The sequence below is a fragment of the Coregonus clupeaformis genome, unplaced genomic scaffold (assembly GCF_020615455.1).
Source record: "Coregonus clupeaformis isolate EN_2021a unplaced genomic scaffold, ASM2061545v1 scaf0306, whole genome shotgun sequence".
Classification (NCBI taxonomy): Eukaryota; Metazoa; Chordata; class Actinopteri; order Salmoniformes; family Salmonidae; genus Coregonus; species Coregonus clupeaformis.
In genome coordinates this window covers 133008-151437 of record NW_025533761.1, presented here as the reverse complement: position 1 = coordinate 151437, position 18430 = coordinate 133008, and the positions used below count along the sequence as shown (strand labels likewise).

Sequence of the window (18430 nt, the reverse complement as noted above, 5' to 3'; positions counted from 1 at the left end):
CACCAGTACAGAGTTGATGTGCAGGGGTACGATGTAATTGAGGTAGCTATGTACATATAGGTAGGGGTAAATTGAGCTTGAGAGGTGGATGAAATATACAGCAGCCTGTCCTGGAGAGTATTAGGACATCATTTAGGGTCCCCTGTAGCTCAGTTGGTAGAGCATGGCGCTTGCAACACCAGGGTTGTGGGTTCGTTTCCCACGGGGGGCCAATATGAAAAATGTATGCACTCACTAACTGTAAGTCGCTCTGGATAAGAGCATCTGCTAAATGACTAAAATCTAATCATTTGGGTTCTCTTTTCCATTTCTTTTTTAGGTTTATGCAATTGTATAATTCTTACATTTTACATTTTTAGTCATTTAGCAGACGCTCTTATCCAGAGCGACTTACAGGAGCAATTAGGGTTAAGTGCCTTGCTCAAGGGCACAGACAGATTTTTTCACCTAGTCGGCTCGGGGATTAGAACCAGCGACCTTTCGGTTACTGGCACAACGCTCTTAACCACTAAGCATGTCGATCACCATAATGACCAGTTGTGACAAGAGGGAGTACAGCTACGAACGGTAGTGACTTTTAATAGCAGGTTAGGAGAGCATTTTATCTAGCCCTAACCCTTTTCCTAACCTTAACCTAAGTCTCTTAACCTGCCACATTAATTCTCCTAACCTGCTGCGTAAATTCTCCTACTGCTACGAAAGTCACTTCTGGTGGTAGCTGTACTCCCTTTAGTCAGAACCATAATGACCCTGACACACAGGCAAGGGGAGATGTGTCTGTCACACACGGCCACAGCACAAAAAACACTTGCATTTATCCATTTATTTATTCAAATATCTATGAGTGTATTCTTTCAGATGCTTTATGTTGCCATTACATAATAAAGGTCCACATAGATCCATATCATAATTTGACCACATCAAATACTTGAAAACATCGCTTAAACTTTATTGACAGAATATGATGCAAGCCATTCTGAGCCATTTGGAGTCATATTGTGACAATATTGCGTTGTGTTGTTGAGAGTACGGTATTCCAAGCTCTGTTTGACACAACATCTAGTACTCCTTCATCTTTTAAAGGTGTATTTGAAGACTTGCTTAATGACCATGGCTAGGTTAGCACATAGCTTATCCATTATGACTGTATTTTAAACACACAGCGGGTAGTTCATCTCATGAGTCTCTTTCTTACTTATATGTGGACCATGCACTGTCTTTATCTGGAAAATATATACTAGGAGAAAAAAAAGATAATGAAATGTCCCATTCCAGTTGTCTGATCTACGCCAAGCCTTACAATAATTTTTACGAGGATACATTTTTAAAAGTGTACAATAATGATAATAATATTAACTAATCGCTAACTGAACATCAATGCTGCTGAAAGTAAAGCATGTAATAACAGCGGAGGACTTCATACAATGTATAGACAAAGTGGTCCTGGGATAGATCAAACAACTCGCCATAAAAGATTATCCTACTGCCTCTAAGTACTAGAAAACAAGATATAGAAAGTTGAGAATGCTTTTGATAGTAAATAGAAAAACCCCACACATCTTTGCACATTTGTGGAACAGGAATAGACAGTGATCATTAAACAAAATGACAAGCTTCACAATATCCATGGCTTTTTGTAAGTTTTTCTATACAATGTATACCCACCTTGAATTCAATGTGTCTTATTCCACAAAGGAGGAACGCATATGTACAATAAATAGATCATTGTTATTACAGCCGTTCAAGATAATATTACCTGACATTTTCAATTTCTTTAGTTAATTATATTTCTTGATTTTTATTTTTCCTCATTTACATTTTTATTTTTTGTCAGAAATTAAATTGAATTGACAGGTCAGCAAAATGTAGTTTTTTATATGTTTGAAACCTTACAAAAATTACATTTGAAAATGATATTTTTCCTGTGTTTTTCTTTACTTTTTTCAAAACAAAAATGTTCAATGGTGCATCTGGCATAGTTCGAGAAAGAGAGAAAGACTGATGATGAAGTAAGTCTATACCGCATACATACAACAAAGAGGACAAAGATAACTATCACCCAAGCGTCACTGTCGTCCATCCCAAACAGTGATCTAGCTGTGGAGTGTTCTGTGCTATTAGACAACAGCAAACCCTGGGTCGTGTTCATTAGGCACAAACAGTAGGAAAGGTTTTCAAACAGACAACAGAAATGAATGCCCCTATAGGACAAGTGCAGGTAGTACTACCTCTGTTTAAAACATTTGCTCCAGTTTGGTGCTTACTGAACACGGTCAACACAACATCTGTTCCATCTGGGTAAAAAAATAATAATGCTTATACTACTGTATATGTGAGTAAGGCTACCTAACTGTAGTCGGGGATACTAAATGGATAAAATAGTAACATTCAGCACAAATAATGAACTTTATCATCTTCCCTGTGTCTCAAAATATTGCACCTGCTTTTGAAGTTTATCAAAAAGGGCGAGGAGTAAAACTGCAGGGTATAAGGGGCAATAACCGGGCAACTCCTGCTTGCAAGAAGAAAATGAAATTGGAATTAATATTGCCTGCAGCTTTAACATGGATGCACCAGTATTTGTTACTTCCAAATGTAATCCTGAAATAATTCAACATCTTGCATTGCTGAAATAGAGCCACAATTATCATGAGATGGAACAATAATCAAATCAATAGTAATCAATCAATTCACCCTGGATTCCTGGTGGTCAGAAACAATATTCTTACTCTCTGTAGCTAAGTGCTCTGCATGTACAGTCCTGTGCATTGCCTTAACCCATTATGTAAATCCTGTAAATGTCTCTTTCTATATAACTGTTTGATTTATGTAAATATTCAAGTTGTATTTGTCATACTGTATTTATTTATTGTCTCCTGTATAAAGTACCTTTCAGATACGCAAACACTTCAGAAGACACCAAACATCTAAATAGCTTAAAGCAGGCTTAAAGCTAATAGCCAGCTAGCCACTCTCAGTTTTCAAATGCCTCCCAGACATCATGAGGAATAATGTAGACATTAGAAAGTTGAAATAGTCTGAAATTTTTATCTAAACGGAATCCATAACTTTGTATGTCAGGGTAGAGTGAATAACAGCAAATCCTATTAGCTAAGAGATGAAAAGAGGGGAGAGAGGGATCAACCCGTGCCTCTTCCCCCCCATTCCCACTCCTAAATAAGTACAAACCTATGGGAAACCCCTTCAATATTGATTCTAGTGATGATCCCCAATCCAATACCTGTATCCTCTCCAATTAAGTACACACTTTATTCACCTGATCTCTCAGCCAATTAAGTACGTTCACATTATCTCTCGTACAATCAAATCCCTCTAAATGATCTCTCCAATCAATACCCCATCAATTATATATGCTATAGGATACTAACTCCTCAGCTGCCGCAAACAAAAAGGTGAAAGGATACAGGGCAACTCTGCTATAGGTTCAGTTTCTATACCTTCATGTCCAATGGGAGTAGTCATTTTTCAGCGGTGCATCCAATCCAAGTCTAGATGGTGCGTTGGGCTGTCTCTCTCTGTGAGATATGTATCCACCCTTGTTTCAACAGTCAGTTAGAGAAGCATTGCTTCAGACAACTCCAGGGTCTCAAACATCCTATTTTCTCCCCACAAATCTTTGAAGAAAGCTCAAGCTCAAAGGCTTTGGAGATTCAGGTCAAAGTTAAACCATCACAATCACCTTTTTAAAACAAAGGTTTGGCCGGTCTGGCATCATTTCTCTTCCAACATTTCACAACCAAATGTGAAAAAACAGGGTGATGGTTGAAATCAGAAATCAGGGAAAGAGCAGGGATTGGCGAGTGGTGTAGTTCTAAAAAAGATAGCTTGGTAATTCCAGACATAACAAAGACTTGAGTCTGGTAAGGAAAGCTCAAGCTAGCCAAAATATTGCTTCAAAAACAAGCGCACAAATCCAAAACAAAAGGCACCCCACACTCGGGACACTGCCACAAGCATATAAAGACAGGGGTTCTCCACAAAGATGGGCACGCTCATAGCTGGTAGCGGCAATGTAGTAACAACATCCATAGCACTAATGACGATAGTAATAACAAGAGGAATTAAAAAGGGTTTGCATCACGTTCAAATGAAAAGTCATTTCAGAGTTTGGTGGCCTCTTTTGACTTGTTGATTGTGTTCTTCATACAGGTTAGTTTGGTAGGCACACTAACAGGCACTGCATGCGATGTGGGTTGGAGTGTGGTGTGGGGTAGGGTTGTGGTATTGCGTCGGGGCGGGGTGGGGGGTTCATTTCTGTCCGCTGATGGACTGGGATATGGAGCGAGGCGGGATCATGTCCAGCAGGTACTCCCTCTGGCGGTCAGCCATGCTGGACCCCTTGTGGCCGCCCACGTTGCTTGGGTTCAGGTAGGCGATGTTCACCCCTGGAGAGGGAGGGAGTCAGTGAGAGACTGTTACAAAGGCCTGCCTCTCTACACTTAGTCATTCTGTCTATACAGTTGTATGGCTGATCTCAGCCCCATCCCCAGCCCAACCCCTGGTCAGCCCCATCCCCAGCCCATCCCCTGGTCTATACAGTTGTATGGCTGATCTCAGTCCCATCCCCAGTTCAACCCCTGGTCTATACAGTTGTATGGCTGATCTCAGTCCCATCCCCAGCCCTACCCCTGGTCTATACGGTTGTATGGCAGATCTCAGCCCCATCCCCAGCCCAACCACTGGTCTGTCTACTCACCAGGGATGCTGTAGAGCTGGCGGCGGTTGTCGTGATGCTGTTGCTGCTGTTGCTGCTGTTGCTGTGCCCGGCTGTGCCCACTAGTGCCCTGCTGTCCACTGCGCTTTCCAGTCATGCCCAGCAGGCTGCTGGCCACAGAGAGCTGGGAGGCCTGGGCAAAGTTGGACAGGACGCCTCGGGCCGAGCCGGACAGACCCCGTTGGAGGGAGGCCTGGGACTGGGTCACCTGGGGCTGAGGCGCCTGGAGGACACACACACACACACACATCAGATGGAGAGTCCATCTGTCAGCACGGGACATCCTCGAAAACTAAAGGGGGTGTGATGACGGTTGGGGAAATGTGAAAGTAGTAACGTGCATTCCCCACCCACCTCAGGATTCCCCTTTTTGCAGCCATTTTACGCCTGTTTTTGTGGGGTGTAAATTCTCTTGTCACATAATTGTCGCTGGATGGATTTATTTCAAAATAATATATGCCAATTAGGAGATACTTTTATCCAAAGCGACTTACAGTCATGCATGCATACATTTTAAGTATGGGTGGTCCCAGGAATTGAACCCACTATCCTGGCATAGCAAGCACCATGCTCTACCAACTGAGCTACAGAGAACCACATAAAAGCAATGCACATTCCAACCCTTGCTTGTAAATACACTTTCCACTTTCCGCTCAAACACATGCCAGTCCAGTTCAAAATGTCAACAATGGCACATGTGATTTTTGATATGCATCTATTTCAACCCCCACCCTTAGACAGGGATTAAAGACAGAAGAGAAAGCAATCATTGCACAAGTGGGTGGTCAATTTTTGTAACGTTTATAAAAGTTCAGATTTAATTAATTTGAAGTGTTTACACAGTAACTCAGCCGCAATGGAAGTCACTCCCGAAAATGTACAACCAAATCTCATAAATAGGGGGTTTAATATTGCACAAGAGAGAGGTTTATGAGCTATAATTCAGTCAATATTTGATTATTTATCAAGTATCCATTATGCAGCTGTTACAATTGGACCTTTTATCAATTTTGCTGAACAATGCTAGTGAAAGTGGTGGTGACAGATTGTCTATTGCAGTAGGTAACACTTATTAACAGCGGTGACAGTGACATACCTGTCTGTGTGTGTGATGTCTGCTCATAGACTCAGCCTTACTGACGCTTGGAACAGTTTGAGCTGAACTGGTGGCAAGAGCGGCTTGCAACTGGATTCTCTGCTCAATCTCCTGTGACAAATTTAGTAAAAGATGGTTATTCACACACGCACACACACTTTCCCTATAAACAATGGTTGCCCGAACAGAGCAACGGGGAGCCAATGGAATGCTGACCTGCTCCTGCTGTAAAGCCTTGACGAAGGCGTTCTTCAGCCTATTGGTGTGCTCGGCCTTCAGTGCCTTCTTCTGATTGGACGACATACAGGTCTCGCAGAGTATGCGCCCACCCTTCTCCTGCTTCCAGTGAGGGGTGAAGTCCGTCTTGCACTGGGCACACGAGAAGGGCTCCATGGAGGAGGGCAAACGCAGTTTACCTAAAGAGAGAGCCACAAGAGTTCAGTGAGGTGAGAGGGGCCCAATTCCAAACCGACTCATCTGATAACATTGTTGGTTTGATGGTTGTGTGCAGGACTAATGGCTAGCTAGGCATCAGCAAAAGGGTTCCAGTTCCGTCCCTCACCCTGACTGTCAATGACACTCTGCACAACCTCCTCCAGGCCCACCATGTAGATAAACTCGCTGTTGGCCGCTGACGGCAGGAAGTGGAGGAGTGGCGCCGGCGGCTTGGGAGGCGGGATCTCCAGCAGGGTTTTCTCCAGCTGCTTCCTCAGGGCCAGCTTGGCGGCCGCCTGGCTGCTGGCTGTGTCTGCCATGGAGGAGCCCACCGATGTCCCCCCTGGGCTGTGTGTGGCTGAGGGGCTGACCGCCCCCACCCCCGACACCCCACTGACCCCTCCCGCGGCTCCGGCCGCCTGCATGTGGGTCAGGTTCATGTAGATGGCCGAGGAGGAGGAGGAGCCAGAGCGCAGAGAAGCTGCCACCTGCTGGGTGGAAGACTGTAAGTACACACAGAGAACCATACCCGTCATTCAGAACAGTGTTTTTAAGTTTAAGTCTGATGGCATGACAGCTACATTTATCTGCTAAAAATGATGTAAAAACCCTCAAAACCTGGCATCTGAGTGGAAACAACTGATTTTGAACCTCTATGACAGTGGTATTCAAACTTTTTCAGCACTTTTTTTATGGACATACCCTGTCCATAGACTGCTTACAGATTAAGGAAACCAATTTGTGATTTTGTAATTTGGGTAAACTATCCCTTTAGTTTAAGAGAACCAATAAATACAATTTAATCAATACAATTTTATTTTCTAATTATCTCTCAAAAAAGTTTGCATTATCCCATTCAATAATCTGTACTCTTATTTTATTTTTTTCACTGCTTTATGATGATTATTACCAATAACAGGGATGACATTGGGGTTTACCTGCTGGTAGCTAACGGCGTTGTTAGAGCTGCCAGTTGAGGAGCGCATGCCACCCTGCTTCTGCTGTGCCAGCCTCTGACCCTGCAGCTGGGCAGGGTTGGGCGCTATCACCCTGCTCTGTGACATCATCATCTGAGACATGGAGCTGTTGGTGGCTGACCTGATCACTGAGTGACCCTGGGGGAGGAAAGAGGAGGAGAAGGAGGAAGAGGAGGAGAAGAAGATTATAAGTAAGACATGGGTGGTGGTGTTTGTCGGTTTTCAGTGTCATGTCATTTTCCTGCTCATATTCACCAGAGATTATTTAAGAGGGTAATGCCACTTCATACCACGAGATGGCGTCACTGTGCTATTATTGAAACAGGAGACCTCTGCTTTATTGTGAGATGGTTCTCATGCAAAATAAAATAATTACTGTTCAATCCCATCCCCCAACCCCCCTCCTTGGCTTCCTTGCGCCTGCCCAACTTGCATTGTGACCGACTCAAGGCACAAAGGGAACCCTAAGAGAACCAGTGCTGTAGCCCACCTGTGCAGTGCGATGGTTCTGGGGCTCTGGGGTGTGGTGGCCAGGGCGGCCAGACATCTTGCTCATGCTCTGAGCACCGTGGATGGCACCGCTCTGGAGGGCAGATGCTGTGTTCTGGACCACAGGGACCTGAGGGGGGCAGAGGGGTAGAGGTGATAGAGGGGTCAAACATAGAATAATACTAATATAGTAAGGTTATTTACCAGACACTTTTATCCAAAGCAACTTCTAGGTAGCCCTTCACACCCAATACTGTATACAGGGTGAAAACAGCAAATTTGGTCACTGATATGCGCATAAATTGGAAAGCAGTATAGTAACATACTATACATTACATCAGAGCTCTGGGTATCCGTTTTACAGCAGTATATGGGAATCAACTGACAGATGTTCTAAGCGGGAGCACCACCTGCAACAAGAAGATGCCCCCATCCTTCTCGACAATTGGCTTGCTTTGGCATTAATGATCGCTATGTTTGATGTACAGTTACGAGGATGACATGGCGTCATACCCTGGGTTGTTGTTCTGAACAGAATGAGCCTATGTTCGCCGTATTGTGAAGAAAATTAGCCGTGAATTACCACCTGAATGCACCCATGGCTCCATTTCATGCACACCAAAATTACTATCTGTTCTTCTGAAGTGCCTTGTGAAAGCCTAACACTAAAATCGTATTATATAACTTCGCAACTCATGTTGGAAATATAATATGCTTTCAAATATGCACACCTGACCCTGATTGCAATTTGTAATGGACCGTTTTTGGATCGAATTAACAACAGTAATTGCATGATGGTGGGGATGCAGGGCTGTGTTCCAAACAAAAAAAACACAAGGGCACTTGCTTCAGTTCCTTAACAGTACAGCTAGGAGGGCTCTTTCCTTGACTCATAAAAGTGTTTTTAAATTACTTAGGAACTGTGCACACATTGGTGAGGTGTGTAGCAATTTGGAGACACCAGTTTGACCTCTCCCTCAAACCCTTGAAATTGTTTTGTCTTATATTGCATCTACCCCAAATTTTGCATGGATATTCTTATTGTGTTACTGAATGTATCCAGAGTATTTCCAGATTTCTTTATCAACAAATGCTGCGGAAAGTACAACAAATGTAAAATGCACATAAAATGAACAGTGTAATATCTGGATTCTTGTGTCAGGAGAACTGTTTGTTTCCCCATAATTTCCAAAGTGTTGCCTTTCAATTGCTACAATGGTTATGCATATGCTGCTCGTATTGTTTCTGTTAGAGCCCTATCCATATAGGCCAATTCCCCCAAGTGTAAAGTGCATAAGCAGTAAGTGAGTGAGAAAAGGATGAGTGCAGTGGATGAGCGAGTGAGAGAGTGATGAGTGCGGTGGCTGAGAGAGTGAGAGAGGGATGAGTGCGGTGGCTGAGAGAGTGTAGTGGGAACTACAGAGTGAGCAGTGGATGACAGAGGGATGACAGAGGGATGAGCGAGTGGATGACTGAATAAATGTCTAAATGACTGACTGAAGCAGATGAGTATAGAGGATGGATGGGACAGCGTTGGGTGGGTTACTGACTGACCTTCTGCACCAGGTTCTCCTTCTGCATCTGGCTCTGCCTCAGCTTCTTCAGCAGCACCAGCCTGGCCTCCTCCAGCCTCAGCTCCTCTCTCAGAGCCCTGATCATCTTCTGCCTCTCCTCCCCTGTCTTACCCTGAAGCACACACATAGAAACAAATGAGCACACATACTGTACCCACTTCTGCCTTTCCTCTCCATACACACATATACAACTATAAAATGTGTCCTTTTATATATTGTACTTGGTTTTTGATTACATGTGTATAGATGATGTATTACAGCTGATACCAATGATGTATAGATTATATAATGTATTATAGCTGATACCAAATTAATATCTGTACTGTTTGCCTACTATGATTGCCTACAGTGTCTCAAAACTATCTGAGTGGTCCAAAATGTGTGTTTTTAAATTAATTAATGGATTACTATACAACTATGCACTATTCTAACACTCATTCACACAAAAAGACATAAATATCCTTCTACATTTTTCAAGACTGTGCTTATATGTGCTGTAACACACACACACACAAACACACACACACACCTTATACATCTCCAGGTTCGCTGCCCTCAGGCGTTCCTCCCCTTGGCTGGGCCCTCTTGGACTGGACGCCTCATTGTCTGACAGGACGATCACATCAGGGGAGGGTGTGTGTCGCTCCCTGTCCACGTCACTGTGGAGGAACACACACACTTTCAATTCTGACTGACTGATTCTTAATTGTAAGAAGGATTTCTATTTTCTCCTCCTATCCTCTCTCCTCACCCTCTCCGGGCGCTGAAATCCACCGGCTCCTCGCCCATGTTCTCCTTCCCGCTCTTTCCCACTATGCCATGGGCTCCCACAACTTGACCACGGAGGCTCCCATTGGTCTTCTCCTCATAGGCCCCTCCCCCTGAAGACCCATGACCCTTGACCTCACCACCCCCGCCTCCTGAGACCCCTCCCAACCCTCCCCCCTCCATGCCAGCGAGGTCCTTGCGTTTCAGATAGGCCAGCATCTTGAGGCGCTCCATGGCCTGGTGGCCCTCCATCTTGATGCGTTTGGAGAGCAGCTCGTCTCGCTCACTGCTAGTGGCACTGCCTGCAGGCGAGGAGGAGTCCAAGCCTCGCTTCAGCAGGCTCAGCCGCACCGCCTCCTCATTCAGTCGCTCCATACTGGACTGGATGGATGAAAAAAAGAGAGAGAGAGACAGGCATGAGGGGAGTACGTAGAAACATCTCTAAGTTAGCCGTGATTCTTTTTCCTAACATAAAACAAAATAATCTCTAAAGATCAAAAGAGCAACATGATTATGACATATCTTGAAATGCGTGACTCAAGCAAAGAAAGAAAATATCTTCATTTGTACGTACGTACGTACGTACGTACGTACGTACGTACATTGGGCATACTTGAGCTGATGATACACTAGCCATTTCTTGAGGCAATATTGCAGAGCAATGTTGGTGGCAATGGAGTCAGGTATGCGACACTGGAGCAATTATGAGCATTGAGCAACATGGCCATGAATAAAACCTCAATTTCCCCATTTATTTACTCATCTCCTATAGCTTTTTGTTGCCTGTTGACTGACACATCCGTACTGGAATTTGTCAGCTAACAAACAAGCAACAAATAACTCAACCTACTGCCAGTCAAGTCAACAATGGCAATGCATACATAAGGATAACTAGATTTAGACAATGTTTTGTTTCACAATTCTAAGCTAGCAAGTGTACATGGTATTCATCAAGCTAGCCAGCTAGTTTAACATACAAAAAAACAATCCAAAACTAAAAACTAAATGTAAAATCTACATGGCTAGCTAGCGAATTAGCCTGTTTGTCCGATTGACTTAGCATTGGTTTCGGTTAGTATGCTAATCTCGATTATCATGCACCTCAGCGTGGACATTTTCGTCAGTTTAACATGACATACTGAACACAGTATGTACACTGAGTGTACAAAACATTACATAGACTGACCAGGTGAATCCAGGTGAAAGCTATGATCCCTTTTTGATGTCACCTGTTAAATCCACTTCAATCAGTGTAGATGAAGGGGAAAAGATAGCTTAAATAAGGATTTTTAAGCCTTGAGACAATTGAGACATGGATTGTGTATGTGTGCCATTCAGAGGGTGAATGGGCAAGACAAAATATTTAAGTGCCTTTGAACGGGGTAGGTGCCAGGTGCACCGGTTTGAGTGTGCCAAGATCTGCAACGCTGCTGGGTTTTTCACGCTTAACAGTTTCCCATGTGTATCAAGAATGGTCCTCCACCCAAAGGGCATCCAGCCAACTTGACACAACTGTGGGAAGCATTGGAGTCAACAGGAGCCAGCATCCCTGTGGAACGCTTTCGACTGATCAAAATTCCCCAGCTTATAAAAAAAATGCTCATTTTCATTGGGACATTTTTGCAGCAACCATTGCTGGCAACATTGCTCAGCAATATTGCCCTCAAAAAGTGCCGTAAGGGTGCCATCTCCCTCTACTAGTCTCCAACAGTGAAGCATAGCTGACATGTCTGCTGCTCTCCCACCATATTGTTTGTTTTGCCACCTCAGACAGCGCTAACAGTTAGCTGTCATTACCCCTGTCCCACAACCTTAGACTAGCAGCAGGCTAACACAGTACAGCACACACAGCTATCCTATTGAATTAAGAGTAAAATAAGCATGTGTAACAACTGTGTTACAACTCCAATGATCATTGTTCATACTTCCACCCTAAAAGTTCATATTTCCATCAAAGCCAACAGAAAACAATAGGAGAAATACTTGTGGTCCATTAACATGGCTGCAGGTACAGAAAGAGGCACGTGCACGCACGCACACCCACACTTTTTCCTTCCTGGCCTCTCCAGTCTGAGTTGAATGAAGGGGTATGTAATGTGATATGTACCCATGACAGAACATGCTTGAAGGCTTTATGTATCTATATGGATGTGTACTGTACCCTGTGTGTGTGTGTGTGTGTGTGTGTGTGTTACTGTAAATCCGATTGTATTTGACACACTTGAATCATAGGAGGGTTGGTTGAGGATGCACAGGCAGGCAATGTAGGTTGTGCCGCTGGGAGTTAGTTTGCCCTGCAACTTCGACCAATAATACGATTGAAGAAGTCGGAGAGTGATGAGGATTGGCCAGGAAGAGGGGGGTAGTGGGGGGAGGGATTGTCAGGGGACTAGGATGGTGGACTGGTTATAATTAGAGCATAATGCCTTGCTAGGTAGAAATGGTAGCACTCTTGTGTACACACACACACACAAACCCATATACAAGGAAACAGTATGGTTTTATAATGCAGCATTTTCTTCATTGTTTTATATATGTTTACTACTCTCACTCTCTAGGTCCAGAGAGTCATCATGAGACATGGAAGTTACCACTTCCTTTACAAAAGGAAAAAGGAAGTGGTAACCCACATAGAAAACTGTGGAGAGACAGAGTGAGAGAGAGAGCAAGAGCGAGAGAGATGGGGAGCAGGCAGAAAAGTGAGAAAGGGCAAGTAAAACCAAACCTGGCTAACAAGCCAATCAGAATTGTCTTGTGGTGTGTGTGTTGTTGTGTCTGTGTGTGTACATGTGACCATCTTTACCCAGCACCTCTTGTCCCCCCTTTCTCTGTCCCTATTGCTCCTTATATAATGTGATGACTGTTTCCCTCAGCTGCAACAAACCACCGTCTCTCTCTCCCTCTCTCACCAGTCTCCTCCCACAGCGCCCAACCCCAACACGCATCGACACACATGCACACACACATGCACACACACGACACTCTGGGCCCGCTGCCAAACAACACAAGTCAGACGCCTCCATACCGCGAGAGGAAGAGAGGAGGAAGAAAAAGGGGGTGCTAAGATGGAAGGATGGTAAACGAGAGGGGGTGATCAGCATACGCACAGACACACACACTTAAACAGCACACAGACAGACAGAGAGACGGACAGTCAGACATACACACTAACATTCCCCGAAGCTACATAATCATTATCCTGCAAAGGTGAGCTACTGTTGATGTGACCTAGAGGTTGGACAAAAATAAATTATACTGGGACCAGCACCCTCGGTTAAAAGATGCAGTGATATACACAATGCTGTCTTACTGTCCTTTTTTACAATGATCATATTGGCATTAAAATAAAACAATCCTACAGGGACAATGGACAAAGACTGCTATGATACAGTATATATCATAGTCACTGTAGCCTATATCCTGTAGAAGAGAGCTATACGATAGAAGACTTCAACACAGTAACAGATAAAGATATGTACAGCATTCTTCAGCCATACCCAGCCCCGCGAGAAGACGCACACACAGGCGCACCCACACACAAACACACACACACACACACACACACACACACACCGGGATTTCAGAGACCATGCCAACATAAGGCTCCTTTGTTCCCGTTCCTCAACCCCCACCCCTCCTCCATTTTCCTACAGTTGTGCGATGCCAACAAAGCACCCGTATAAACACTTTCTTCCCTGTCCTGACTCCACTTCCCTCCATCCATCCCTCAAAAAACACTGGGGAGAAAATAAAACTTTTTTATCATAAAAATATGCTGCATAGTTGTGTTTGCAAGACCCCGAGGGGGGAAGTGACGAATAAGGGCTTATGTCGTACAGTCAGCAAAATAGTCCCAAGGGCTTTGGTTTACGTAGGGACCAAGTATGTGCATGTATGTGGTAGGGAGTAGATTACAAACAGATATGTGATTTACTTCTTTAACCTTATTGTTGCTTGGTACTAGCAGAAGTCAGTGCAGAAGCAGCTTTAGAAACCCACCAATCTCAGCCTAACCTGTCAATGAGAGAGCATGGGTTGTATGCAAATAATGAAGTACTGATGATCACCCCACATTTGACAACACATTGGTAACAAGGTGCAACCAAATGGAAGAAAGGAATCAGCCATGAACCCACCCATGAGTCCTGACCCAACGTGGGAAACATAATACCCAAGCAGTGGTTCCCAAACTGTGGGCCGGGACCCACTTGTGGGTAGCGGCAGGGGTCCAGGTGGGTCGTGGGATTACATTTTTTGTGCATTGCACATATTTACAAATACATTTTCGGGATGGAAAAAAACGTTCAGTGTCAATTTAAATGACTAAAACCAAATAGAATGTATGTAGAAAAGATAATGGACCTATATATATATATATTTTTTTTTTGAATAGCCTATAATCTTTGAGAACATACAACAAAATAAATGCTAGGCAATCAGGCCCCCATTGATTTTGTTATGTTTGAGCATAAGAACACAGCATTAGCCATGCAAAAATGCATAGAATTGCAAGAGATTAGCGTAAAACTGCAAAAAAATTATCTCTGGCTTTAAAACTGCAACATTTTATTTCAGCTCCATGGCAAAATGTGTAGAATTGCTGGAAATTAGCTTTAAAAATGCAAATGTTTCTGTCCTCTGCTAAGGTGATATTTTTTACTTATTATTTGGTCTGTGTACTATTAATATTAGCTACCTTTATATGTGTTGTGTTATGATACTTGTGACTAACTTGCCTTTCTTAATTGCCCCTGAGGGGATAAATAAAGTTGTAATTAATTGAATTGAATATGCATTGTCAGACTGAATCCCTAGAAATGACTATAAGGCTAATCTAAAAATCATATCATTATTATAAATCACCATTATTACTATAATAACATGTAATGATCCGTTCATCAAGAACACAGGCGGTTCATGCTGGGTCACTGTGGTTATTAGGAGGGAATCAAACACAATCATATGTAATGAAGGATCATCATCTTCCTATTTCCATTCAAGATCAGTGTGTTTATGGGGGGAGGAGAGAAATTAGGACAGGACACAAATAATTAACAGGGCCTTAAGTTTATCTATCTCATAACTGTAGCCTCATGAAAACTGTATTGACTGAAAAGAAAGGGAAAAATATAAGAGGACATGATGGTGATGGCATCAGGGGTTGTGGTCTACAACCAATAGGTTTTATCACATGATCAATCCCAGGGTACAGAGGGTTCCTGACATGAGACTGATTAGGAAACAGTGTAGCTGGACACCTAGACAAAAAAGTCAGAAAAAGTTGACGTCACGAGAGGCTACACAGCTTTCAGCGGGATTGCTCAAGTAGTGCAAGGAGACAAGGTTCAAACAAAACAAGGATTTTATTATAGGTCTTGGGAAATTAACGAAAATATAACAAAATTCTGTTCTCTTGTGGCTCTTTAAGGGTTAACAGTTCAGGGATGTCTCTTCCACATCCAAAATCATAATTCTCACTCGCTCAGATAACTTTTCCCCAGCCTTACTGTAGTCCACGTTGCAGCTAGTGGCCAACCCAGCAAAAAGTCCTTCCAAATGTCTCTCACGTATTTCCACAGGTGCATATATCCAAAGGTGAGTATTTCCCAAAGGTAAGTATCTCCAAATCCTTATATTCCTCATGGAAGTGGACGTGCAGCACTCTTGTCCTCCAGAGAGCCCAGGTTGGAGACTGTGTCTCTTCACCCCCACACACTCCCTCAGTGTGTCTCTTCACTTCCCAAACCTTCAGCTCATCAGCTCCTCATTTGTTTCAGCTGCGTGGGAAGATTGGCCATAGAGGGGTGGAGTTCCCGACCATACCAGCAGATGGAGCCATAGCTGTCTGGGTTTGCAGCCACCTCAGGGGGATGTAACGTCCCTCCAGGACACAGCCTCTCGTGACATCACACATCCCCCTCCCTCGGGACCGACGTCCTCGTCGGGGTAAAGGCAGCGAAGAAGGCATCACGCCGGGAGAGGGCGTCCGCATTGCCGTGGTGCTTGCCAGCCTGCTCTCTCTTCAACTCCTCCACCTCTAGGACCAGGGACTCAGCCTCCTGTTGTCTCTCCTTGAGTTTCTTACTGAACGCATCAGCCTTGGTTTTAGCAGAGTTTAGCTTCTGTTGAGCAGCTTTCAGTTCCTTCTCTCTCTCTGCCTCCGCATTCTTCATCTTGTTCTCCAACACCTTGTACTTCTCCTCTGCCTTCTTCTGGACCTCCTTACTACTGCGCAGGGTCTCCTCACACTCCTCGATGGTCCTGCGCAGCCTCTCCAGCTCCTCCTGTTGCTTAGGAAGGAGCTCTGTTGGAGTTTAGCCTGGAGGATATCTAACTCTTCTGTCTTCATGTCTAACTGTTGCTTTAACAAACGATACCTCTCAGCGGACCCCTTCAGACCAGACAGTTCTTTGTCCAGATTCTGTAGCTCCGTCTCTGTGTCGGTCTGGGCACCTGCCATCCCTATCCGAGCCCGGGCGGGAGTGAGTAACTCGGAGGATTGCACCGGAGCCTTCCCAGGATGAGTCTTGCCTCTCCGTTTCCGAGGTACTCGGGTTATCCTCTCCTGAGACTCTCTCCAGAGTGGGTAAAAGGCTGGGCAGTCTCGTCCAATTAGGACAGGGACGGGGAGGGAATCAACCACCCCCGCCGTCGTGTGTATGGTTCCCCGTGTGCTGGTCATTGTAAGTTCAGTAATGGGGTATTCTCTGGTGTCTCCATGGACACAGGAAACTGGGAGGACTTTTCCCCGGGGGTCAGACACGTTGGGCCCACCAAATCCTTACGCACCAGGGTGGCCCGGCTACCAGAATCCAGTAAGGCCTCCACATCATGGTGATTCACAGTTACCGGGCAGGTGGGGGGGTCGATCTGGGCCGCCATCTACGACTCCCAAGAGCGAGGCAAAACGGTGTGTGGGTGCTGAGCTGGAGGACTCCGCAGTGGGCATAGGTTCATCGGCTGGTTTCCCACACTGCCAGGAGATATGTCCCATCTCCCCACACCGGTAACACTGTCGAGTTTCCCCCTCCTGGTGTACTCTTCTTGGACCCGCCTGGTTTCTGGCTCCCACTGGAGCCGGGATAAGTCCTGACGTGGCTGGGTTCGAGACCTTGGGGTCCTTTGGACGGGTTCTTCCCATTTGTGGTGGGGCCGCACTCCTGGGGTCTTTTCGGGGAAGCATTCAGCATCTCCGCTGTGGCCTGGTACTTTTCCACAGCTTCCACGGTCAGATCAGCCGTGGTCAAGGCCTGTTGACTGATGAACCGTTTTGCCTCATAAGGCAGGGCGCGTAGGTAACGATCCACCACAACGGCCTCCACCACCGCCGCTGCTGTATTCCTCTGCGGATCCAGCCATTTCCTTGCGATTCGGACAAGTTCATGCATCTGCGCCCGAGGAGGTTGGTCTGGTTGGAAGGTCCAGCTGTGAAAGCGCTGGGCCATACCAAACTTTGTGAGTCCATATCTGCTGAGGATCTCAGACTTCAGGGCATCATAGTCAGTAACCTGGTCAGGGCCCAGGTCCCGGACAGCATTCAGCGATTCCCGGTTAGAAAGGGGGCTAACAGACCAACCCACTGTTGCTTGGGCCAGGCTTCCCTAGTGGCCGTGGCCTCAAATGCATGCAGGTATGCCTCAATGTCATCGGTAGCTCCCATCTTAGATATAAAGTCACTTGCCTTTATTGGGCGGGTATTTTGGACCACCCTCTGTCTCTGCAACTGCAATTCCTCTGCCTTCAGAAGGTTGGCTTTCTTTTGCTCCTCCAAGAGAGCCACGTTTGCTTGCATCTGGGCTTGCTGGCCAGCAACAAGGGCTTTCAATATGTCCTCCATTTCAGTCGGCGGGAGCCTACGGCCAACTTGGAAAACTGGGTGATCAAACCTTCGGTATCCTCCTCTGACATGCACTATTAACGCTTGAGCGTGCCCGTATTCTCCACCATCTGTGACGTCACGAGAGGCTACACAGCTTTCAGCGGGATTGCTCAAGTAGTGCAAGGAGACAAGGTTCAAACAAAACAAGGATTTTATTATAGGTCTTGGGAAATTAACGAAAATATAACAAAATTCTGTTCTCTTGTGGCTCTTTAAGGGTTAACAGTTCAGGGATGTCTCTTCCACATCCAAAATCATAATTCTCACTCGCTCAGATAACTTTTCCCCAGCCTTACTGTAGTCCACGTTGCAGCTAGTGGCCAACCCAGCAAAAAGTCCTTCCAAATGTCTCTCACGTATTTCCACAGGTGCATATATCCAAAGGTGAGTATTTCCCAAAGGTAAGTATCTCCAAATCCTTATATTCCTCATGGAAGTGGACGTGCAGCACTCTTGTCCTCCAGAGAGCCCAGGTTG

At 45.0% G+C, this 18430-nt stretch overlaps 1 protein-coding gene across 3 annotated transcripts; it reads right to left on the bottom strand.

Moving 5' to 3' along the window:
* Positions 1–925: 925 nt before the first annotated feature.
* Positions 926–10476, bottom strand: LOC121572429 (transcriptional repressor p66-beta). 3 transcript variants are annotated; one of them, XM_045214766.1, is made up of 10 exons: positions 10058–10476; positions 9836–9965; positions 9287–9418; positions 7734–7862; positions 7205–7381; positions 6394–6769; positions 6048–6247; positions 5832–5942; positions 4718–4958; positions 926–4406 (listed from the first exon to the last, which is right to left on the bottom strand). In XM_045214766.1, the coding sequence occupies exons 1-10, from the start codon at positions 10447–10449 to the stop codon at positions 4270–4272; spliced, it is 2025 nt and encodes a 674-aa protein (XP_045070701.1). In that variant the 5' UTR covers positions 10450–10476; the 3' UTR covers positions 926–4269. The 3 variants fall into 3 exon arrangements, with proteins under 3 accessions (XP_045070701.1, XP_045070702.1, XP_045070703.1); XM_045214767.1 differs by having other exon boundaries at positions 6394–6757; XM_045214768.1 differs by having other exon boundaries at positions 6394–6754.
* Between the last annotated feature and the right edge of the window lie 7954 nt (positions 10477–18430).